This window comes from Clarias gariepinus, chromosome 7 (assembly GCF_024256425.1).
Source record: "Clarias gariepinus isolate MV-2021 ecotype Netherlands chromosome 7, CGAR_prim_01v2, whole genome shotgun sequence".
Classification (NCBI taxonomy): Eukaryota; Metazoa; Chordata; class Actinopteri; order Siluriformes; family Clariidae; genus Clarias; species Clarias gariepinus.
In genome coordinates, this window is record NC_071106.1 from 25,583,670 (window position 1) to 25,607,565 (window position 23,896).

The 23,896-nt window shown below is 36.2% G+C and overlaps 1 protein-coding gene across 2 annotated transcripts in view; it reads right to left on the bottom strand.

The window, feature by feature from the left end:
- sema4ba (sema domain, immunoglobulin domain (Ig), transmembrane domain (TM) and short cytoplasmic domain, (semaphorin) 4Ba) overlaps positions 1-23,896 on the bottom strand; it is a 71,306-nt gene that overhangs the window by 12,991 nt on the left and 34,419 nt on the right. For both annotated transcript variants that reach the window (XM_053501133.1, XM_053501134.1), the window contains exons 3-8: positions 16,986-17,146; positions 12,823-12,885; positions 12,380-12,478; positions 6,560-6,671; positions 2,109-2,225; positions 1,639-1,796 (exon numbers count right to left, since the gene is read on the bottom strand). In XM_053501133.1, coding sequence (XP_053357108.1) covers positions 1,639-1,796; positions 2,109-2,225; positions 6,560-6,671; positions 12,380-12,478; positions 12,823-12,885; positions 16,986-17,146 — 710 coding nt within the window. The remainder of the gene's footprint in view (positions 1-1,638; positions 1,797-2,108; positions 2,226-6,559; positions 6,672-12,379; positions 12,479-12,822; positions 12,886-16,985; positions 17,147-23,896) is intronic.

Below are 23,896 nucleotides of genomic sequence, written 5' to 3' on the forward strand. Positions count from 1 at the left end.
TCCATGAGGTTGTGTGTTAGATGATGGGGCAAATAAATTAGTTCTAAAGTAGATTAATATAGTCGTCTTTTATCACGTAACAGTGAGAAGATCCAAGAAAAAAAAAAAAAAGTGCTTCCATAATACCACTTTAAGAAATTGTGTGACCATGTAGTGGGGGATTTATGCTGCATCAGACTTACCTCAGAAGCAAGAAGCTGCAGTTCTGAATTAGATAATTTTTGACTGTGTGCGTTTGTTCTACAAGACTAAATACCTGGATCCCCCGTCTTTGCAACATGCTAGCGAGTTAACTATGATGAATAATGGATATTTTGTTCCTCATAACAACTGCATTTACATAGACATTTGGCAGATGCCCTTATCCAGAGTGATGCACAAAAGTTTCTTTTATTGGATAGATTCTTACACTGGGTTACTACCCTGTAAAAACTTCAACTAAATAAACGTTGAATAAATTAATATTGTATTGTTGGCCCATCTTCGTACAGTAAAGTTTCCCTTCCCTGAGATACAATCACAGGATTTATAAGATCCCTACCACCTCCACTGCTGCATTGATGCTGTCAAGCATCACACTAAATGTGAAGATGGCTATTTTTGTGGACTCTCTATTCCGGGTAAGTAATACCCGGAATACCCGTGATCTTAGCTAATGTTAAAAAAAATTCCAAAAGGACTGGACCGACACCTATGAAGCCATTTAAATTATTATTATTATTGGACTTGGAGAGCCATGCTCCACTTAGATTTACATTTTGAGAAACAAAGTCTTTTATGTCTGACACACTGGGAAGAGACTCATAAGCATCTGGTGTTATACAGGTACGTATTTTAAAAACCTTTAAACAAAATAGAACTTGTATTCTTATGCAGGTTCACTGCAAAACTTTTAACTTTGACTAGTTTTAGGAGAATTTTTAAAGCAATATTTGTGTGTTTTAATTGTTGGGGTATTGTTAGGGCAACATGATTCTTAGAGAAAAACAAGCACTCGTCCACATCAATGGACTACAGCGTGAGATAACTTGCTTTTTTAAGTAAATGAAAAGTTGGGCTTAACCCTAGAGACATATAATTAATTGAGCCCACAACCAATACTACTTGAGCTGACCTAAATATTTGAATTACAAGTTGAGTCAAATTAAGATTTTGAACTGGGTACATGTTGTGTTAACTAAGCAGCCATTTGAATTTTTTTTTGGCCCACAAATTTCTCGGAAAGTTGAGGAAACCTAAAAAAGCTGTGCAACTTGTTACAAAACTTTTTTTTACATTGAGGCGGTATATCATTTTTTACAATGTAGGTTACTAACTAAGTATTATCAGTCAGCTATCTGGAGGTGGGGGCAATACTGTAACTGTATTAAAGCAATAACTGTATAATTAATTTAAAGGTAAAAAAAAAAGTGCTACCTTGTTCACTGCTTTAATGCTGTGCAGGCATAGTAAATTGACATCACATGGTGTAATTGGAGTTGAGGAGTCTGAATAGTAATTCCGAGTTAATGGGCATTTTCTTCAGCATTTAGTTTAGTTGTATGTGTAGTGAGTGAGTGTGAGTGAATGTGTGTGCGCGTGTGCTTATGGTGCATTGTCAGAGGGATTAAAAAAAAAAAAACTCAAAGCACTCCTCACCTTACACACACGAGCAATACGTGAAACGATGGTGTTGTCGAAGAAATCAAACTCCTTTCCTGCTTCACTGAAGAAGAAGTAAATTTTATCATCACCACCCACCACATTGCCTTTTGGGAGGCTCTCCTGTATGAATGCAGAGCCTACAAAAGCCGGGTCTGTAGAAAGAGCAAATCCAAAAAATTGCTCAATTTGTCACTTCCACCACACTCCTCCACCACACTTATAGTGTACATGCTGATTGTACGAAGTAAGAATACACATACTCTAAAAATCATTTTCTAATTCAGTGTCTCTTTTTACTATCAGCCAAGTGGGAAATGTGGGTTATTTCAACTATTAATTTCATTCTGGATGTTTAAATATAAATTGAACATTAAAACATACAGCTCTCCAACATATAGACTTACAGATAATATAAGAAGCCGGGACTGAGGGGACTTTAAGCTAAAAACAGTCCTGTCTCTTACCTTGAAGCCAGTTCAATGAATTTTCTGTCTTTATGGACATGCCCTGACCAAGGCTTTTGTAAATGATGGGCTCATTCCCTTGAAAATTACTGACTGTAGCAGCATACAAATCTCCACCTGCAAACGAATTTATATTTTAGACACACACACACACACACACACACACACGTTTATAGATGTGTATGTGTGCATATACTGTGCAATGAAGTTCAGCAATAAAGCATAATAGCACTGGGGCATTTATTTATTTGTATCACTACACTTTACAGGTGTTATAACAATTGTTAATTATGTTACGTCAGTACAATCCACAGTACAGGAAAGAGAAAAAAAAGTGGCTGCCTACCAAAACTCATTCAACACCAGTCACAAAAACAAGAAAACACATACAGATATTGTCATCTAAAACAGCACTGTGTCTTCTTAGTAATGGCCTAAAATCATTTTTGGGATTTAATCCCAGAACTTATAATAATATAACAATACAATATAATAACAGTCTGTTATTTTAGGACTCAAAAGGTCACAAAGGTTCTGAAATAGTTTAAAAACAGTACAGTCAAATGCATTTGCAAAACCCATCAAGCACAATGATAAAACTGGCTCTCATGAAGGCCATCCCAGGAACGCAAGAGCAAAACTTACATTTAGAGTTACCAGCCTGACAAAAATTACCAATTTACAGCACATCAGATTAGACTCCTTATGAAGACATGAGTGGCAGACACATCTCAATATCAACTGTTACTGCATATTTTAAATTGGAGATAATTATACATGCATTTATTACATCAATTTCTAATAATCATTATTATGATTTCTTTCTTATTATGATTTTTCTGGACATTCTAGAGGTGAATCGTGCATATATTTTAAAGTTAGAATCCAGTTTGTCTATATTAAAGAACGACTGCAACTTTACATTGCCAGTAGAAATCTAAGGTCTTTAAGTCCATGCATTCCTGCTGTTACTTCCTCTATGCTTAAGATTAAAAGAAACTGTACCATTGAGACACCCAACATTAGAGCTCTCTTCCAATTGATTTAGGTGGACACTGTGGATGCTTTAAAAAAAACAGCTAAAGACTCATCTGTTAACTGAGCTTATGTAAGCCTTAAGAGCCCGCTCCTGTCTGAGAGCATTTCCTTTTTTATTGTTAATAAAAGCAATTAATTCTGGGGTTTTGGCACTTAATAACTAATTAATTGTCTTAGTTAGATAGGTCGTATGAGCTGACATGGAGGGGATCCACATCTGCCCCACGTAGACTCTCTACTGGTGTCCCACAGGGCTCAGTACTTGCTCCTCTCCTGTTTTCCCACTACACCTGGTCACTTAGAGAGCTCACTTGGCTTTTCATACCATTGCAACTTCCCTCAGAAAATCAGGTTTTCATTCGGATTTTAGCATGTCTGGCAGACATCTTATCCTGGATGACGGCTCATCAGCTGAAGCTCTGATCTGAGTAAAACCAAACTGCAGCCCATTCCTGGTGATTAACACCCCGTTCAAAACCTTGTAATCTCTCCGGACAACAATCAGATCACTCCTTCAGCCACTGCCTGCAATCTTGGCTTAACTCTGAACAATCAACTGTCATTTTCCCCACACTTTGCTAATGTCACTTGCTAATATTTCTTTTTGTACAACATCAGAATAATTCGCCCATTTCTTTCTTCACAGGCTAGTCCGATGCTTTTTTAGTCTCTTGTTATTTTAAGACTGGACTACTGCAACTCACTCCTGACAGGTCTGCCTCTGTCCTCTGCAGCTGAATTGCATGCTTGTTTCCAACTTTTTCAAGATCTCCCACACCACCTCACTTCTCTGCTCCCTGCACTGGCTTCCCGTAGCTGCCTGCATCAAATTCAAAACCCTAATGCTTGCCTACAAAGCTAAAAATGGCCCAGCACCCACATACCTCTCAGCTATAATCACTCTACAGACCACACCACGTTCCCTCCAATCCTCTAGCACTGCTCGGCTGGTCCCACCATATTTCAGAGATCGAGGAAGATGTGCATCTAGACTCATTTCTGTTCTGGCAACTAGGTAGTAGAATGAAGTTCCTATAGATGTCAGTAAAGCTGAATCTCTGTCAATCTTTAAATGACGACTTGAGACATTTCTGTTTCTTCAGTACTTGGGTAAATCCACCCACCAAAAAAACCTTCCCAACAGTGTTTGGCTAGTACTTACTTAGTAACCTAGTAACCCAGTGTAAGGATCTATCCAATGACAGAAACTTAAGCACTTTTGTGAGTCACTCTGGATAAAAGTGTCTGTTCTGTTTAATTGTGATTTGTTTTAAATAGTTCATTGTTTTGGGTAGTTTATTTATTATTTTATTTTAAATATTTATTTTAATTTGATCTGAACATCTCAGTAGGTTTAAAATTGTGCCCAAGGGTCAGCTGCACTTTGTTTAAAGTTTGTAAAAGTTTAAAAGCCTTTAGATGATAGAAGCAATTCTGAGTGGCTGCATCTGTAGGGTAAAACACTCAATTTAGCATATTATTATGCATTTACTGTACATTATAGATAAAACTTGTTGCACACACATTTATAAATGTTACAGTTAATGGCACTGTTAATGGCATTGTAATATCTGAATGTTCATATCAGTTCTAGTTCTTGCCCGGTTGTTGTTTTTCGCTGACCATAATCTGTGTTTCTGTCCTGAATGTACGACCAGAAAATCTAATAAGATGATCTTTGATGACTTAAAACTCAACTTGGACATCCAACAAAAGAAGGGGGCTGACAATGTTGTTGCCGATGCTCTGCATAGAGTTGAATTCGGAACACTGTTTTTTATTTATTTATTTATTTTATTTATGGGGGTGGGTCTTTGTTCTGTCTTATTCGGTATTCAAATCAAAGACGCAAATTAACATGGCTACATTTTTCATTCATGTTGTTGGTTATAATATAGGAAACAGTCATTCATGCCATTCACTAATGTCACTAATTCCTTTCTACATGCAAGCTGCCATTAGTTATTAGGCTCACATGAATAAAGAATAATTTGTGTGAATTAAGCATATTTTAAAAATCCTTCTTGCTTGTTGTTGAAGTTTGGACAGGAAAATACAAGCAGGCCTATACACATCACTACATACCATGTCATCTGCTCTTTAGACATTTGTACTTTTGGTTATTGGATAGGCATGCAAAGTGTACTGCAGATAACGATGCATTTCGTTAAGGAAGCATCCACTGTGTGTGTTAGTTTTGTCTATGCATCACACTGTACCATACCATCTTTCTTGTCCCATAATTACATATATAATTATGCAGTATATATATACTACATATATACAGTATAATATACTGGTTAAATAGATACAGTGAGGTCAATAGTCAAAAGTATTTGATCATCCTGTGAGTTTGCAAGTTCTCTTACTTAGAAACCATGGAGGGGTCTACAATTTCCAGCATAGATGCATTTCCACTGTGAGAGATTTGATCACTTGCTTATCAGCCAGATTTCTGACCCTCAAAGACCTGTTATTTTGCTTTTAAATAGTCCATATGCTTCTTACGGAGCCACTCCTTGGTTTTCCTGGCTGTGTGCTTTGGGTCATTGTCATGTTGGAAGACCCAGCCACGACCCACCTTTAATGCTCTGACTGAGGGAAGGAGGTTTTTGCCCAATATGTCACAATACATTGCCCCGTTTATCCTCTCCTTAATACAGTGCAGTCGTCCTGTCCACGTGACGAAAAAACACTCCCAGAGCATGATGCGTCCAGCCCCATGCTTCACTGTAGGTATTATTGGGATGATACTCATCATTCTTCTTCCTCCAAACACGGCAAATGGAGTTAAGACCAAAAGGTTCTACTTTGGTTTATCCGACAACAGGACATCTGACCTCTGGATCATCCAGATGGTCCCTGGCAAACTACAGACGGTTCTGGACATGGGCTGACTTAAGCAGGGGAACCTTCCGTGCGATGCAAGATTTTAAACCATGACGTCTTAGTGGCTACCATCAGTAATACTTGGAAACGATGGTCCCAGCTCTCTTCATGGCTTTGACCAGCTCTCCCGTGTAGTTCTGGGCTGATTCTTTACCATTCTAAGCATCATTGATACCCCATGTATCTACTTAGACTTTGGCTGATTGTGGGGTGCACAGGTGTCTTTATGACCTATGCAGTTTAACTCGCGGTAAGATGCAGTGTTAGGCACCGTGAGCCACCATGAGTGACTGCCCGACATTCCATGAAGTTCTGCAAGGTATGTCAGCTTCCGTGAAGACCGCCAAAAAAATTAAACATCTTTTAAATGTATAAAATTTAAACATGTTTATTTTTCTTTACGCGGAAAGATGGAAGCGTAATCACAGTCTTCAGCCTGTGAGAGGAAACAGTGGTACCCAGAGGGAACCCTCCAAGCATGCAAATCTCCACGCACACAGACCAATAAATTAGGCTTTACATACCGGCCATGATGGCAGTGGATTTATATTCAGGATTATAAGGGCAGGTACTGCGTCCATCCTCTGTCACAATCTCCCCCTTATTGCTGCGCACCAAGGAGAAGTCTGCTGTGCTCTGTAGAAGAAAATATTGTAATGAGTCTTTCTAAAATTGCTTTGTTAAGGCAAATTGATTTTTCCATACAATAAGGATTACCGATTTATCACATTATATTGCTGCCACTCTTTGCCAATTCGCAACTCATATTTTATTAAAATAACTATTGGAGAAGGTCATTTTGGCTGTTTCCCAAACCCTTAAAGCCATGCAAACAGCAGGGTGTTTTCCTAGCAAAAAGGTTTTTAAAGTAAATAAAGAAAATACTTTTGGAATCTTAAAGTCCCTGAAAGAAGCTTTTGTACTAAGAGCATTATAAATGATTAAAGCAAAATTATTAAAATCTATAAAATATAGTCATAAAAGGTATATGAACCTTTGGTTCCAGTAACTGCTGTGACCCTTTTGAGCCTCAACAACATTTTCAGTAATGCACAACATAGTAAAGAAATGTTCCTATTTACAAGATTCCTTCAACACAATAATTTTGTGTGCTTCCTTGAAAGAACTGCTTTGTTTAGGTTCTCCCACAACAGAAGGTCTGGACTTTGACTTGGTCAATCAAAATGTTAAATAATTTCTTTGTAGACTTATTTGTAAATTGGTGTTCCAAGCTTCAGTTTGGGTATTCAGACACTCTTATTGTCAAGCAAATTTGCCTATATAATCATAGGTACCATCAGTAATGACAAGCTAGACACATGGCAGCAAAGCAATACCAAACCATGAACCTGACACCAGATTGTTTCAAGTCTGGGATGAGACTTGAAACAATCTTTTAAGATTCTTCTTTTAAGTTGAACTACCAGTTACATCTTACAATTCCATGGTCTTCCCTAATTTTATTTTTTTTTCTACATTGTAAAATGCATCCAAAGTATGCAATAACCTTACATGAGCATGTTGCTATTAAAATGGGTCTGCTACTTATGCCCTGTAAAGCCAGTGCTGTAAATTGTTGATTTTTGATGCTGATCCCTCTAAATTAACTCCTCTGCAGTGGAGGTATGTTTCATCATAGTTTTTGCAAATGCACTTGACAATCCTGTTCTTGAAATAACTATTCTGGAACAGCTAAGCTTTGTGTCTTAAAATAACAATTGTTGATGGGGGTTGTTGTTACTTAATTACCTTGTAATCCTTGTGTGTTATTTCCTAGTTTTTTTTTTTTTAAATGCATTATTGTTCTAGAATCTTTAAAAAAAGTCCAAACTTGTATCCCAACTTTTGTCTAAAATTATATAAAATATCATGTTCTTTTTTTTTCCTCAAAAATTTTTAATTCACAATATTAATAGTCAGGAAAGCATATGTGCTCTGATCTCATCACCCCAACTTTTGAACAATATGAGTGCAGATGCTAACACATAATGTCAGATGTTATTGTTGGAATGTATTTAATATCTGTTTCACTAATAAATGAATCCCTTACAAAAATAAATATTAAAGTGTATTAATCCAGAGAGTTTTTTTTTTTTTTACTTTATCAACCTGAAACTCATATTCTAAATTAATAACATGTAGTGAAATATTTCAAGCCTTTTTTGTTTTACTTTCAATAATTATGACATTTGTGACTAAGGCCTGCTAAGATGATCAACAACACACAAGGAGGTTACGCCACAGAAGGTTATTGGTGCACAGGATGGCTGTTCACAGAGTACTGTATCAAAGCATATTCATGGAAAGTTGACTGCAAGGGAAAAGTGTGGCAGGGAAAAGTGTCAGAAGTGTCTTGCCTGAGCTAAGGAAAAAACTCAGTGATTCAAAGTCATCTTTTAGTAAATTTTCCATTTCATTTGGCAACTAGAGTCTGTATACTGTAGATCTTGGTGTGATTATAGATTCCAATCTTTTATTTGAAGCTCATGTAGATAATATTACCAGGAAAGGATTCTTTCATCTCAAAAATATTGCCAAGATAAGGAATATATTGTCACTAAACAATGAAGGAAATTTTGTTAATGTAAGAGTCCTCACTAGAACCAGAAGATATGATCATCCCTATTTTATTCACACTGAATTTGCTCACAGTGAAATTTCACTTTAAAAATATTTTTTGGATTGTGAATAACTTGGTCTGCGAGCCTTTGCAAGGCGAGCAAAATTTTTTGTAACAAATTTTGACTTTTTAAATAAGCGACGTATGGATATACTGTAGTATGCATGCGCTTTGTCTGCCGAGCGTCATGTGATCACAACTGAGCAAATAGTTCTTTTCTCTCTTGCGCTGTGGGATTGTGGGTAATCGTCTCCCATGCTCAGTCTTAGTGCGCGTGCGTCACTTATGTACAGTAGTCAACATCCGTTTAGTCAACAATCGCGTACAGCATTTTTTAATTTTCATTTTGTGTCCAAGTGTAGTGACTGTTCTTTAGTAACTGTACTGCACATTAACAATAGCCCTTTTAAAAAACAAAAAAATGCTGTAGCAGTGCAGGAGATGATTCTGTTTAGAGAAGTGATTCCAGTAGTACGTGAGCGCGCGAGTGTGTGAAAATCATGGTAGTGTCCTATGATCTACCACAGCTATTTTGATCAAAGGATGCTAGGTTGTTGTCATTAACGTGTGTTATGATAACTACAGCAGGGGGCAGAGCTTTTTTTTTTAACAAATGAGCCAAAGTTATAAAATAGCCTTCAAATTAATGTTCGTGTAAAAGTAGTGTTTAAGTCTAGACTAAAAACCTATTCAGCCAATCATTTTTATAAAACAGATTTGCCTGAGGTGAAAGGGCAGATCTGGGGGACTCATTGATGTAGAGTATTATGACGAACTGGTATGTTATTGCTGCTTTCCCAACTCTCATTGATTACTCAGGTTTGTTGATGGTGGAGTGACTGGTTGCTTTACATATCAGGGAGCCCTTATGTCTGTGTTTTTTTCTGGCTCTCCCTTTCAGTTATACGGTCATACTATAGTTTCATCATAACAAATGAGGATGGCTTTCCTGTTGTGTCTGGTTCCTCTTAAAATTACTTCCTAGTGCCATCTCAGGGAGGTTTTTCTAATCATCTAGATTCATACACATTTTTCACATTTTACGCAAATTTCGATAATTTTCTTTTAATTGTGTAAAGTTGCTTTGTGACAATGAGAGTTGTTAAAAGTGGTAAACAAATAAAATTTAATTAAATTGAGTTGAGTATACTGCCTGAGATTCCAGGGAGTGTGTGCGTGAGTCGAGGGGGCTTGGCTTGGGCAACTTGCTGCAGCCACTCCTACCGCTTGTATGCGGAACTCAGACACTGAGAAAGTAACAAATTATACCCAAGCAAATGGCACAACTACACTTCTTTTACTTATATCGGAGGAACTGTATATGCTAGAGCTTTGGATTATTTGAGACAGAGGCGCATTCAATTTGTGGGATGGCAAGTTTAATATGTGTATTACAAAAATTGAGTGCAGGATGGCAGTTTTTCAAAGTGGTACAAAAGCTCCCCCTGTAAATCCTTTTTTAATGTTTGGATTTCTGAATTTTCTTTTAGGAAGCAGTAAGCTGTAGTAATTGGAATTAAAACAAGCAAATAAGGCTTGAAATATTTAACACTATGCATGATCAATGTAGAGTATAAGAAAACTTAACTTTTTAAATTAAATAATAATAATAATAATAATAATACAATTTTCCATTATATCAAAAAAAATTTTTAGATGCCCTAGTACACAAACCGCACACACGTATGCATTCAGGCACAATTGCTCAGGTGTCCATTAAGTTAATGTTTGTAATGATGTTTATTTTAATTGTTCAATGATCCAGTGTAATGTTTTGAAATACACGACTGAGTGTAATAATCCACAAGATAGTGCCTGTCAAAGAGCTGTTTAATTAATTAGAATCTTTGTTAATGCATGTCAGTTTGTTGGGGGACAAATAATTTTAATATAAAATAGCACAATAGTCATTCTCTGAAATGTTATTATTCTTTTTTGATTTATTGTCATGAATATTTATTTGCATTGCATTAATAATTAGCAGGAATTTTGATATTTCCCCAAGTTCTCCCATACCACCCCACTTTTATGCTTCATGCACTGGCTTCCTGTAGCTACCTGCATCAATTTCAAAACCCTGATGCTTGCCCACAAAGCCCTCGAGCACTGCTCGGCTGGTCCCACCATCTCAGAGAGCGAGAAAGATGTGCATCTAGACTCTTTTCTGTTCTGGCACCTAAGTGGTGAAATGAACTTTCTCTAGACAACTTAAGACTTCAGTACTTAAGTTAAAAAAAATCCTTTCCAACAGTGTTTGACCGGTTAGACACCTTGTAAACCAGTGTAAGGATCTATCCAATGGTGGAAACGTAAGCGCTTTTGTAAGTCGCTCTGTATAAGAGTGTTTTCCTAATGCCTAAGTGTAAATGATATGTTTAATGTTGTACACTTACACTTTCACGAGTTGCAATTTCTGCCAAGAACACACATGAAGGTATTTAGGCATTGCTTAAAGAGTAAAAGAGATTTAAATATTTTGAATGTTTATTTTGTATGTTATCATTATGTTATTTTGTATGATATACTGGCAAGCAAACCACTGCAAAGAAGACCACATGAAAAGGTCATTCTTGTTACCATTTATTTTAACAATTAGTTGGATCTAAGGTACCTCTGCTTCAGCCATGTAACAAGGCAGATATTTGTAGAGAGGTACAACCCGCCTGTTGGCAGACAGGGACTGATTTTTGAGAGGCTGCAGGACAAATTCTCTAACTTCTGAGATCAAGACTGTATCCATACTTAGTATACTGAGTATTACTGAGTATTTATGGCATTTTGTTTTGAACTGCAGTGTTGATTTGAGTTATTATTATTTGGTATAAGTAAAATATTTGTTTAAAATGTGTATTTATAAAGAAAATAAATATGTTCTAAATCCTGACTGTGTGCTGTGTTTATTTATGTGCAACATAGAAATTATAATAATAGTTAACTTCAAATCTACTTAAAGTACACTTAAAGGTATATTTTAATCATAAGAAGTTACACCTTAAAAAAAAAACCCTAGTAGTATACTTTAAAGAGTAAAAAAATGTTTTATAAAAATGCAAAAACTAGTATTTTACAGAGCGTATACTGTACTTTAATAAACATAGTTTATGGAAATAGTTGTATGCTCTTAGTTTAATAAAAATAGTTGTATGCTCTTTACTATTCTTACATCTAAACTATTCTATAAAGTATACTTTTGTAAAAATTGATTTAATTAAGATTGTGTGGCAATTGGTCAGTGGTTGTGAAACAGCTGTAAAGAAGAAGAGTTGTGAAGAACGACTGGGTAATGAGTGACTACGTATAACTGTGTGTGGTTTAAGGCAACCTCTATACTGTATGTGCACGTAGGCAGCAGGCGCCAGTGAGAGATTAAGCACTGTGAAGTGAAAAACATCTAAACACCTCTAAAGTAGTTTTTTTTCCTGCTCTATTTCATGTTAAGGAGCAATTGAATGCATATACTGTACATAAAGGGGGAAAATATAAATAATTTAAGAGGTTTATCATAGAGACATTTGGTGCTTCTGAGAAGAGTTGATTATGACAGCTATAATCTGAGGATATTAAGATTATTAATATAATAAAACTGGGAAAACTGAACAATGTAATGTTCACTTTTACACTTTGGAATTTTTATTAATTTTGTTTATATAAATAATTGATTACTGCCTGCAACAAATACATGTACTGACTTATGAGTGTTGTAAAAGAACCAATATGTACTTACAATGTGTGCACACACAGGGCTGAAGGCATATGTTCCACACACATACAGATGAGTGGTGTTCACACGTAGTAAAATCTTAATATAATTGAAACAGTCAGTCTGGCGGATCAACAGCATGAAAGGATAACAGCATGTGGATAGAAAGGGCAAAGAGAAAGATAGACCACATCAGTGTTTGGGGTCAGATCCCATGTTAATACATGTATAAAACATCTATTTCTTTATCTTATTAAGCCTGGATCACCAAGCAAATTCATCAGGCACCATATTAAACAGCCTGTTTTTAAAATTCAAACCAGCTCTTGCATTGGTTCAGGTTTCTAGAAAGTGTAAAGGTGGAATATCCACGAAATAAAACATCACCACATACTGTACTAGTTAGCTTTTGTAGGTTATGACTTATGACAAAACGGTAAATAATAATAATAAGTGTTTGTACTTACATGTAGATTTTTGCCTTTAAAGCTACATTCTTCCCGTTTTCTCTCCGGTGTGCTCCATGTGAACTGAAAAGAATTGATAAAGTAATTATACAAAAATCCTTAATGAATACAATACATAAAACATGGTAGACTAATTTCCTTTGCAATATAAACTCTTTAAATAATTTTCATTTATATGAACACAGGGAAAACTTTATTAGCAGGGGCAGAAAGTCCCTCCATAATAATAATATCATAATGATTATTAATTATTATTATTCTACTTTTTAAATCCCCAAAAATTTGCGACTTAATCCTCCTCCTCGGGAGGCTTTCACCATTACTTTTCTAAGGAATTGGACCAACAGTAAAACAAATAATTGAAATAACGTTTTAACAGTTTAAATGGACAACTTTATCTCACCTTAATTTTGACATAGTGGAGTTATAACCAGTACAAATTATTATTCCTTTAGTAATGCACAGGCTATGCATGAGCCATTATCACTACTTTATCCAGCTAAAGTGATGCACCACCTTTCTGAACCTGCTTTATAATTTCTTCAGGAAGTGTCTCTAGTTCTCTTGTCATCATGTAGTCATACAATGCATGCTAAAAATTGCTGACAGGAATTAGATAAGCAACTCCTTAATAGCTTTAGATTAAATAATTACTGCAGTGATTCAAATGTTTTAGCTGACAAACACTAACTCTACATAATTCCATGAGTGGATTATCATTTCTTAAAACATCCATGTCAGAAGATGCATTTTATTTTAAAAATAATGAGAACTCACTGTACAAGCCCCTGGAGGCAGTGTTATGATCTGGGTTTAGGGTTGCTTCAATTGACCAGCTTTAGGTCCAAGCATTGCAATGTAAAATAAATAAATAAATAAATGAGGAGCTTTTCTCTACTGGGTAACACAAAATAACGAGACTATACAATCTCAAAATTAGTCAATAAAATTGCCTCATATAACAATGGCCATATTGGTAGGTCTTTTGGGGTGTTAGTTTTCTCATTTCCACATTTGTATATGGTCCAATAAGCTTTGGTAGAAGTTTTAGAGGTATCTTACTTATAGATAAAGACCATGCCCAATCACAGAATTTCTTTTTGTTCTCATTTTAACCACTAAAATTCAACAGGAAGAGTGGTTCAATTTATTTGCCAATGAACATGAGTCTTACATATCTAGCATATTTACTCATTGCTCATTCATACTTTCTCACATACTTATGATATGGCCAAAATAAACATATGTAGGTAAAACCCATGCATAAATAAAAGTTTTCTTTCCTGTTGTAAAAGTCAGTTGTTCACAGAGATTTGTAATCTTTCGCCTCTTAGTCTTAGTAAGATGGTGGTGCAAGATAAGTGATATGATTTCTTTGAAATATAGCCATTAAGGTTTCACCACAGTCAGGCCCTTGGCTGTGTCGATGGTCTAACATGGCCAGACACAACATCTGCAGAAAGAAAAAATGTCTTGATAGAGAAGTCTGGATAGTTTATCTGCGTTCAGATAATCAGAGAAGTTTTAGTACGATTTAATGACTTGCTGGCATTGTAAGGTCTGCTTGATCAGTTACCCCTGGTGATCTGTGGAACCAGGCAGGACAGAAGCATTGCTCCTACATTAAGCAGGGGGTATCAGTGTTATGGCTGGTCTCTCATGCACACACTTAAAGCTGACAGGTGGTATACTAGATCCTGTATCTTAACACATTTTATCCTATGCACATTTGGTATTTCTCTATACGTACTACGCATCTTTCGTTTCGTTAAAAAATCAGTTATGGTCAGGACTTCTGTGGTGAGGGCAGACCTGAAGAACTGGTTGTGGCTTTAAGTAAAATCTTGGTCATCATAGTTTTTTTTTATTTGGAACATAGAGTGTAGAATAAATACAACATACATGAACAAACAAATTCAAAGATAAAAAAATAGCTAAAGGACAACAAAACTCGGGCATTGGGAAGAGCATCTCAAAGCCCTGACATCAATAGAATAAAACATTTGTGTGCAGAAATGAAAAAGCATGTTCAAGCAAGGAGGCCTACAAACCTTACTCAGAAAAATTCTAGTGAGAATTCTAATTATTTTAAGAAGCTCGCGGAAGGCTACCTTAAATGTTTGACCCAAGGTACAGTAAACAAATTAAAGGCATTGCTACCAAAAACTAACTAAATTTATGTAAACTTCTTAGTCGCTTCTTAATGGTGTCATGATAGAAATCTGACATTTCCAATCTTAAAATAGTGATCCTACCTAACGATGATGCGACTACTGACATATTTAGGGAAACATAATACTACACATTGCTGCCATAAGTTAATTTAAGTCTGTATACAATTTGGGCCCTATATATATATATATATATATATATATATATATATATATATATATATATGGATGGAGAGAGGGGCTGCCATGTGCCTTTTACTAAGGAGTGGTTTCTGTCTGGACAATCTACCATATAGACCTGATTGGTGGATTGCTGCAGAGATGGTTGTCCTTCTGGAAGGTTCTCCTCTTTCCACAGATGACCTCTGGAGCTCTAACAGAGTGACCATCAGGTTCTTGGTCACCTCACTAACTAAGGCCCTTCCCCCCGATCGCTTAGTTTAGATGGCCGGTCAGCTCTAGGAAGAGTCCTGGTGGTTTCAAACTTCTTCCACTTACGGTTGATGGAGGCCACTGTGCTCATTGAGACCTTCAGAGCAGCAGAATTTTTTCTGTAACCTTCACCAGATTTGTGCCTCGAGATAATCCTGTCTTGGAGGTCTACAGACAATTCCTTTTGACTTCATGCACCTGAGCTCAATTTTGCAAAGGCTGTGAATACTTATGTGCATGTGCTTTCTCATTATTATTTTTTTTTTATTAATTTGCAAAAATCTTAAACTTTTTTTCATGTTGTCATTATGGGGTGTTGTGTGTAGAATTCTGAGGAAAAAAATGAATTTAATCCATTGTAGAATAAGGCTGTGACATACAGTAACAAAATGATGTGCTGTGAATACTTTCCGGATGCACTGTTTTTAAAATATTTTAAATATTTGCAGTTGAGGAGGTGAAGGAGGTAAAATGTTGCCAATCTTCTATGATCCTACAGGTGGCACACTTGCATCCTGTTTAGTAGGAGCAATTTGACGAGTAATACTTGTAGAAGAATCGCAATACAAATATGTTCTGGTGGACTTTATAACTTATTCAAAAGAAAAACAAGCACATGAAAATAGATGAAGTATGTCACAAGGATATTCATTTGCAGACATTATAACATGATAACCTCAGATTACTCATACAAATATGTGATTCCTCTTAGATTTAGTAGGATTAGGCCAGGGTTTATTCAGTGGTTCACAAAAGAGATAATGGTGTGCTACAGTATATGCATCATCATTTTTAGTACCGGTAACTATTACTTATAATTTCAGGCTTTTTAATTAATAACACTCCATAACAGACTCTTATCTCAAACAAAAGTCTTGTGTACTTTGATAGCTACCAATTCTTCTGATGTATGGCTGCTATCCACTCCTGCCTTCCCTTCATGCCTGTTAGTAAGTACACCCTACTAGACAACAGAAGATAACCAACCAGAAGTGAAAGTAGTTTAGTAGTTTTTTGGCCGGTAGCCAAAATGCGGGGGGGAATAAACTATGGAGGTGGTAGGCACTCGTGGAAATCTTCTAAGGTTCTCTACATCAGTAAAACTTTTGCAATATGTAGGGTGTAGAATCCCTTGTCCACACACCTTAATGCCTTTGTTCAGAGGTTAGAGAGTAACTTTCAGGAATTCAGGATTGTGTTAGAATCTAGTTAGCTAAACGAAGCAAGACCTTTTAGTGAGGAAGCTTGGACTCACCATAACTACAGTAGCTGTAATAAAAGATCAAGACAACATGGACGGTTCAGAGGCAATTAGGAATGACCTAAAAGCAATCACTAAACAGGTGTGATTTGATAATGCAACAATAACAGATGTGTTTTCTTGCAGAAAGTGCTACCTTGACTGGTTTTGAATGTAGGTTTTGGCACTTGCATTTTGTGCACATACTGTGTACATCCGTTTTGCCATCCATTACTGGGTAGGACCATGGTGGACAGATGTCAATGTCAGTCTAAAGTCTAAACACACATACCAGCACAAAAACAAATACACCAACTCACATTGCGGTGCAGTTGAAGTCTGCTGATATCACTGAGGTTAATTGCAAACAGAACTTCTCGTGCACCTATGTATAGCTTGTTATCTTCTGGGCTCAGAAGTAAAGAGGTAAAATTGAATACTCCAGCAGGTGAAAACCTCTTGGCTGGCCTGTCTTCTGTCTCTGGAGAAAAAAAAACATAAAAAGACAGAAATGAAGAACATATTTTAAAATCATTGAGACAACAATGGTGAAGCATACCAAATGGTTTTAACACAGTGGTTACTGCTGTTAACATAATAACATTGTTATTATGTTAATGTTAGTTTTACCCCAGACAACATGATTATGAAGACCTGCATATTGTGACTCTAACATGCAACTATGCTATTCTGAGAGCATAAAAAGTGCCAAAAAGGGTGCCCTACTATTTTGTTTTTGTCTACCTTTGTGTCCTTAATGCTCCATTGCCAAGCTTGTACGTGCGGACTGAATGGTCCGCTGTAACGACCCCTTGGCGGAAGCAGCAAAAGGCTAACAAAAAAGTGTCCTTTAGGCTCATTCTTGGTAAGAAAGGACCTAATAACGTAAGGTAGGAATGAGAAATGTGGCTAGCCCATAAACAGTGTTACATACACACATGCATACTACAAGTATACACTTTTTATTTATAACCTCTAACTACATGATCTTTCCAAAATTTTATTTCTTGCAACATTATAAAGATCCAAAATATGCAAGAATGTGGCACTCTCTCATCAGAACCATAACGTAATCAGCTGGAATGGTTTTCAGTTCACAGGTGTGCCTCGTCAAGAGTTAATTTGAGACATTTCTTGTCTTCTTAATGTGCTTTAGACCAACAGTAGCCTTGTGCAGATTTCTACAACTACTGTGCAAATCCATATTATGGCAAGAAACACAAGTACACAAGTAAAGGGAAAAGTCAGTCCATCATTACTTTAGGAAATGAAGGTCAGTCAATTTGAAAAATCTCAAGAACTTTGAATGTATCCCTAAGTAAACGCTATGAAGAGGACTGTCCCAAGAAAGTAAGAGCAAGAGCTACCTCTGCTGCAGAAAATAACTTGATTAGAATGACCAACCTTAGAAACCACAGATTTATATCACTTCAGATTAGAGCTGACATAAATGCTACTTGGAGTTCAAGTGGCAGACATACTGTATTTCAACATTCACTGTTCAGACGAGGCTGCATCAGTCGGGTCTTTTTGGTCGAATTGCAGCAAGAAACCATTAGTTTAAAAGAAGAACAAGCAGAAGAGACTTGCTAGATAAAAGAAACAAGTAAGAGACATTAAATCAGTGTAAAACTGTCCACTGACCAGTGCAAATTTGAGATTTATGGGTCCAACACCCATGTCTTTGTTAGACATTTAGAGGGTGAATGGACAGTTCCTTAACGTCTGCTTCCCACTGTGAAGCATGGAGGAAGAGGTGTAGTGTGTGTTTTGCTGGTGACAATGTTGGTGACTTGGTTAAAATTCAGGGCACACTTAACCAACATGGCTACCACATCATTTTGTATCGACGTAACATCCGACCTGGTTTGCACTTATTGGGACCATAATTTGTTATCCAATAGAAAAATGACCCCTTATACACCACTAATTTGTCTAAGAGTTATCTGTTAAAGAAGGAGAGTGATGGTGTGCTGCATCAAATGACCTGGCCACCTCGATCACCCAAGCTTCATCCAATTGAGATGGTTTGGGATGAGTTGGACCTGAGAATAAAGGAAAAGTAGCCAACAAGTGCCTCTGGGTGGGTGATGTTGCGTATGACACAGAAGCTCCGAAGCTTGTTTTAAGCAGAAGGGTCGTATCCAATATAGTATTGTGAATTATTGTATTGGAGATTTTTTTAAATTTTAATTTTACAAGGAACTATACATTTACGTCTTATCTAATATGTGTAAAAGGAAAATGCAAACGATAACTTTTGATTTATATTAATGACTTCAATCTATCTCATAAACTCTAGTGTGATTGCATCTAGGTTTTAAATCTATTTTCCTACTTCCCCTTCTCAGTTAATTTTCTATTTCTATTGTGTGTTTTAATAATTTATTTTTGTATTGTATCTTTCCCACTGACTGGCCAATTTATATTTCAATTATATTTTTGTTCAAAGATTTTAAACAGTGGCTTGTTAGTTGTATTCATGTTGATAAAAAAAAGAGGAAAAAAACATGTTTTTCTCTATTTTTTCTTCACTTAATTTTTAGATTCAGAGATAGTGATGATTATGTAAATAAACATTACTTGCAGCTGCATGCCCGAATTAATTGTGCTGCTTGCCATGTGAGGATCTACTTGCTATACAAAATTTGTCACACACAATAATCCCTTAAATAAAGCTTTATGATATGATTCTTTTGGTGAACTGTTGAAGTCTTTGATGCCTAAATATGCCTTCATTTCACCATCACTACCTCTGGGAAAATTGTTGGAAAACCATTCCAGGTGACTGGCTCATGAGGCTGAGAAAATGGCAAGGGTGTACAAAGCTGTTATCAAAGCAAAAGGTGGCAACTTTAAAGAGAAACGATAGTATAAAACACATTCCGCATCAACACGTTTTTGTTGACCACATAACTCCATATTTGTTCTGTTCTTCAGTATTAATTCAATGTTAAGAACTATAAAAATAAATTGAAACTTTTGAATAAGAAGGTGTACACATATTTAACTGACACTATAGGTACATAACAAATTTATGCACTTTGGTATTTTTTGACAAAACGCAAGTTTTAGTGACTTTGCCTAGAGCAAGTAATGTCAAAAATGTAAAATATTTTCAATATCTGTTGCACAACACCAACACCTTTAACGAAGAGAAGTTTAACTGAGGAGATAAAAGAGAGGAGGAAAATGTCAGCCATTTATTTTAGTGTTTTAAAGGAGTATTAAATGTACAACCATTGAAACAATAATTCCAACTAAACTTTTTTGAACATACAAGTTCAAGCAGTGAATAAGCAGAATGAGTTGTACCTTCTGTATGGTTGCATTGGCCAGGGAACATTTATTGGAAACTGAGACAATGAATATGTAAAAATAAAAATAGAGTGTAATTAAGTGTAAAGAAAAACAGGACTTTTAATTCTGCAGAAAAACAGAACACGGCTAAAATTAAAAACTACCTTTATTTCTTTACATACAGTGCTGTAAAAACGTATTTACCCATTCCTGATTTTTATTGATTTATTTTGCATATTTGTCACACTTAAATGACTTATTAACCCTAGAGTTGGTTTGGAAAAAGGATACTTCAAGTTAAATTGTAAAAATATTGGTTCTCTATTGTTTAAACTGGTTTTCTGCATAATGCATCCAGCCAGTAAAGGGCTGTCAATATTAACATGTGATTAATCTAGAAATTTTAAGGCATTACTAGATTAACCCTAATGGCTGTATGTGATAAAATGACTGAGGAAACATTAAAAATGTGCTGAAGGGCAGGTTTCATTATAATAAGCTTCAATATTAAAGTTTGGATTAAAACAAAGTTGTTTGCTCAAGCAAATGGCAACTGCACTCACTCATGGGCTAAAAACAGAAGAAAAACATTTTGCTGATGGAAACTGATATAATACACATACAGTATGTGCATGTACAATTGTGTTAGCCAGTTACGCTAACCAAATTAAAAAAGGAGCCAAAGGATATGATCACCACTATAGGAGCAGGCAGACCTCAACTAAATCAACAATATTATTGTTGCTGTCTGGAGTTGACCATTCGGGAGATTTCAATATTAACATTAACAGTTGCTGTCTGATGGTCCAGCAATAAATTATTTTACTAATATAGTTTAGGAACATTTACAACTTTAATATTTACTAAATATTTTAAAGTGTAAAAACTCAAACATCTCACCAAAAGAAATTTACAGTAGAAATCATAGTTGACATTTTTAGAGTGTACACATTACTGCATATTACTTAACAGCACTTAACTGTGCATTAGTGCATAATACTGCACATTACTCCATATTACATTACAACACTTTAGTGCACATTATTGTCTACAACTGCACATTGCCACACACAAATATATTAGAATGTTTCAGGCTTTTCCATAATCTCATTTCCATTTCCCTATCAGTCCAGAACTTCACCCCAGACACAGAGACAGGTTCAGTTAAAGTGGTAAAATGACCTGCTGCTGGCTTTTGATCAGGGTCGTATGTCCTTGCTTGTGCTGCTTGATCTTATTGCCGTTTTTTTTTCATCTTTTGATTATAGTATTCTCCTTGATAAACTAGAAAATTTCATGACTTTAAAAGAACAGTTCTCTCCTAGCTCAGGGCTTATTTGACTGATCGTTTTCAGTTGGCAGATGTAAATGATGATTTGACTATGTGAACAAGATTCTGCTTTGGGCCCATTGCGTCTCTCTCTCTCTCTCCACTAGACACAGTCTCAGTGTTCAAGTCTAAGTTAAAACATTTTAGCCCATTTAAGTCTTTTGTTAGGGTGTAAACAAGCCTTACTTGTTTACAGAAAGATTTGGAGTGTTTAGAGGCAACTAATGTTTTTGAAAATGGAATGATTGGATGCTGCTCTCTTTGTCAATAGTGTTGTCACAGGGTGAATTGTCAGAGTTCCTGCTTGATTCCCCCTGATCATTTTTAGAGGACAAAATGTGTTTTGCAGGGGTTCAGACAGTGGCACACTTTCTGAATGCAGAATTTAACTCAAGATAGAGTGACAAGTTTGAGTGAGAGACGCACAATGAAAACAGCACAAAGCTCAAACAGAAATGCTACTAGATAAGATACTAGCTCTGCTCAGAAACTTATAAGCAGTCTGCCACGTCCTGCTCATGGCAGGAGAAAATAGGTAAAAACCTGTTTTTGTGTAAAGTACAGTATACAGCTCTTAAACATTCCTGAGAAATGGGTAAGTCCATTTCTGTCCCAGATGAGACAATAAATTTAGCTATATACATTTTTTTCTTTGGAATGTTCCATCACAATATTTTTGCCTACGGAAAAAATGGAGAAGCTGAATGCTTATCGGGATTGATAAGAAACATTGTTTTGTGCTGGATTTAAGGGCTGGGGCTCTCAACAGATGTGCCTGGCAGACCATTTATACTGTACCATGCAAGTGAATTCAAATGAGCTGACTCCGCTTTCTCATTCTCTTCTGATTTCTTTTTAGAAATGTGCTCTGTGAAGGAATATTTTGCAGCCAGTTATGCATGATCATGGTGGCATATATGGTAATCACTTGTAAATGCTCATGATTGAAGCATTTTAATTGACATTGGTGAACACAGTCATAAAGCTAGTATTGCTTAAGCTCAATTAGCTGCTACTAAATTTTTAGGACAATAAATCACTGCTGGACAGACATATATATTCTCTCTGATCATGTGGCAGAAACAACATCAGCAAAGGGCAATGGCCTTTTCTGGGCATGTGTAACTACTGTTCAAATACAAATTTTATTTGTCACATACACAGTCATACCCAGTACTGTTGACCATAGACTAAAAATTATAATGTGTTATAATATGTTTTTTTTTTTTTTTGGCCACAACCGCATTTGCCAAACTTAAATCTGCTCTCATATCTCCTGCCTTAGGTTCTGTGCGTCCTAAGTTGCTCTTTTTTCTGCAGGTGCATAAGCTTGAGAATTTCACAGCTGCATTTGAGGCAGCATCATGATTCATCATTTGTGTAGAGTTCATTAATATTCAACTAAGATGGACGTAAAGGCCAGCGGATTTAAAAGCTATATATTTAGCGGTTTCTGTGCGTGCTGTGTAAAATGCGTTTATGCTCAACTGCCTTTGCCACTGGTTATATTGCTATCATTAACACAGCTTCACATGTTTTTGTGAAGTGAATAAAGCATTCACTTTATTTTTTCATGGTCAGGTAAATCTCCTATCTTGTAAAATGTTATAAGAGGAGATTAAGTGTATGTGAGATTAAGTTTGTGTCTATATATACAGGGAAACCTCGGATTGCGAGTAATGCGGTTTGTGAGCGTTTTTCAATAAATTATGACTTGTTCGTTTACCAAGTAGAGGCATCTTTGGATGATCTAGAAAGATTCAAAACAAAAGGAATGGTCAGAGTCCTAGGCCCTCTCTTACGCACTCCCCTATTCACCCCACCCCACTGGTTGTTAATTGGGTTGTCTGGGGACGAAGATGGCCATGGGAGGTTTTTAATTTTGTGTCTGTTGAACCATTTTTCTGTAGATTTCGCCACATTTTGAGTCATTATCCTGCTAAAAGACCCAATGACGACCCATCTTCAGCTTTCTGACCGAGGCCATCAGGTTTTCATTTAAAAATGCGCTTTGTGACCCCAAGATGCCACTCTTTGATGCAGTTCTCTTACAGAGAGCTTTGGAGATTTGGGTGATAAAGATGGTTTTTGAAATTTGTGTCTGTGCATAAGGGCTGCAACAAAGAATCGATAAAATCGCTAAAAATAGATTACTAAAAGCACTGGCAACGAATTTCATAATCGATTCGTTGTGTCGCGCGACGTGGAGACATTTAATTATTTAAAAAAAAAAAAAAAACATTAGTTGAGCGCGAAGCGGAGTGAACACACTCGGTCTTGCGCACTGATGCTAGCAGAGTTTAGCGCCTCAGACAGAACGGAGAAAAAGAAATACAAGCGGAGGTAGAGGAAAGATACATAGTATAGAACATATCCGATATGTGTCACACATGAGCAAAAAATCAGAATTGGGTCACATTTACCTGACAATGTAAACGTAGCCTAAGACCCAGCAGCCTGCGGATATGTTCTATGTCTGTGTAAACAGGAAAAAAACGCATGCATTCCGTATTTCGAGATCAGTTTCAGGCCTCATTCATATATATAAATCAGATATGTGCTAATGTGATTGTCGTGGAAGCGCGTGTGGAATTATAACAT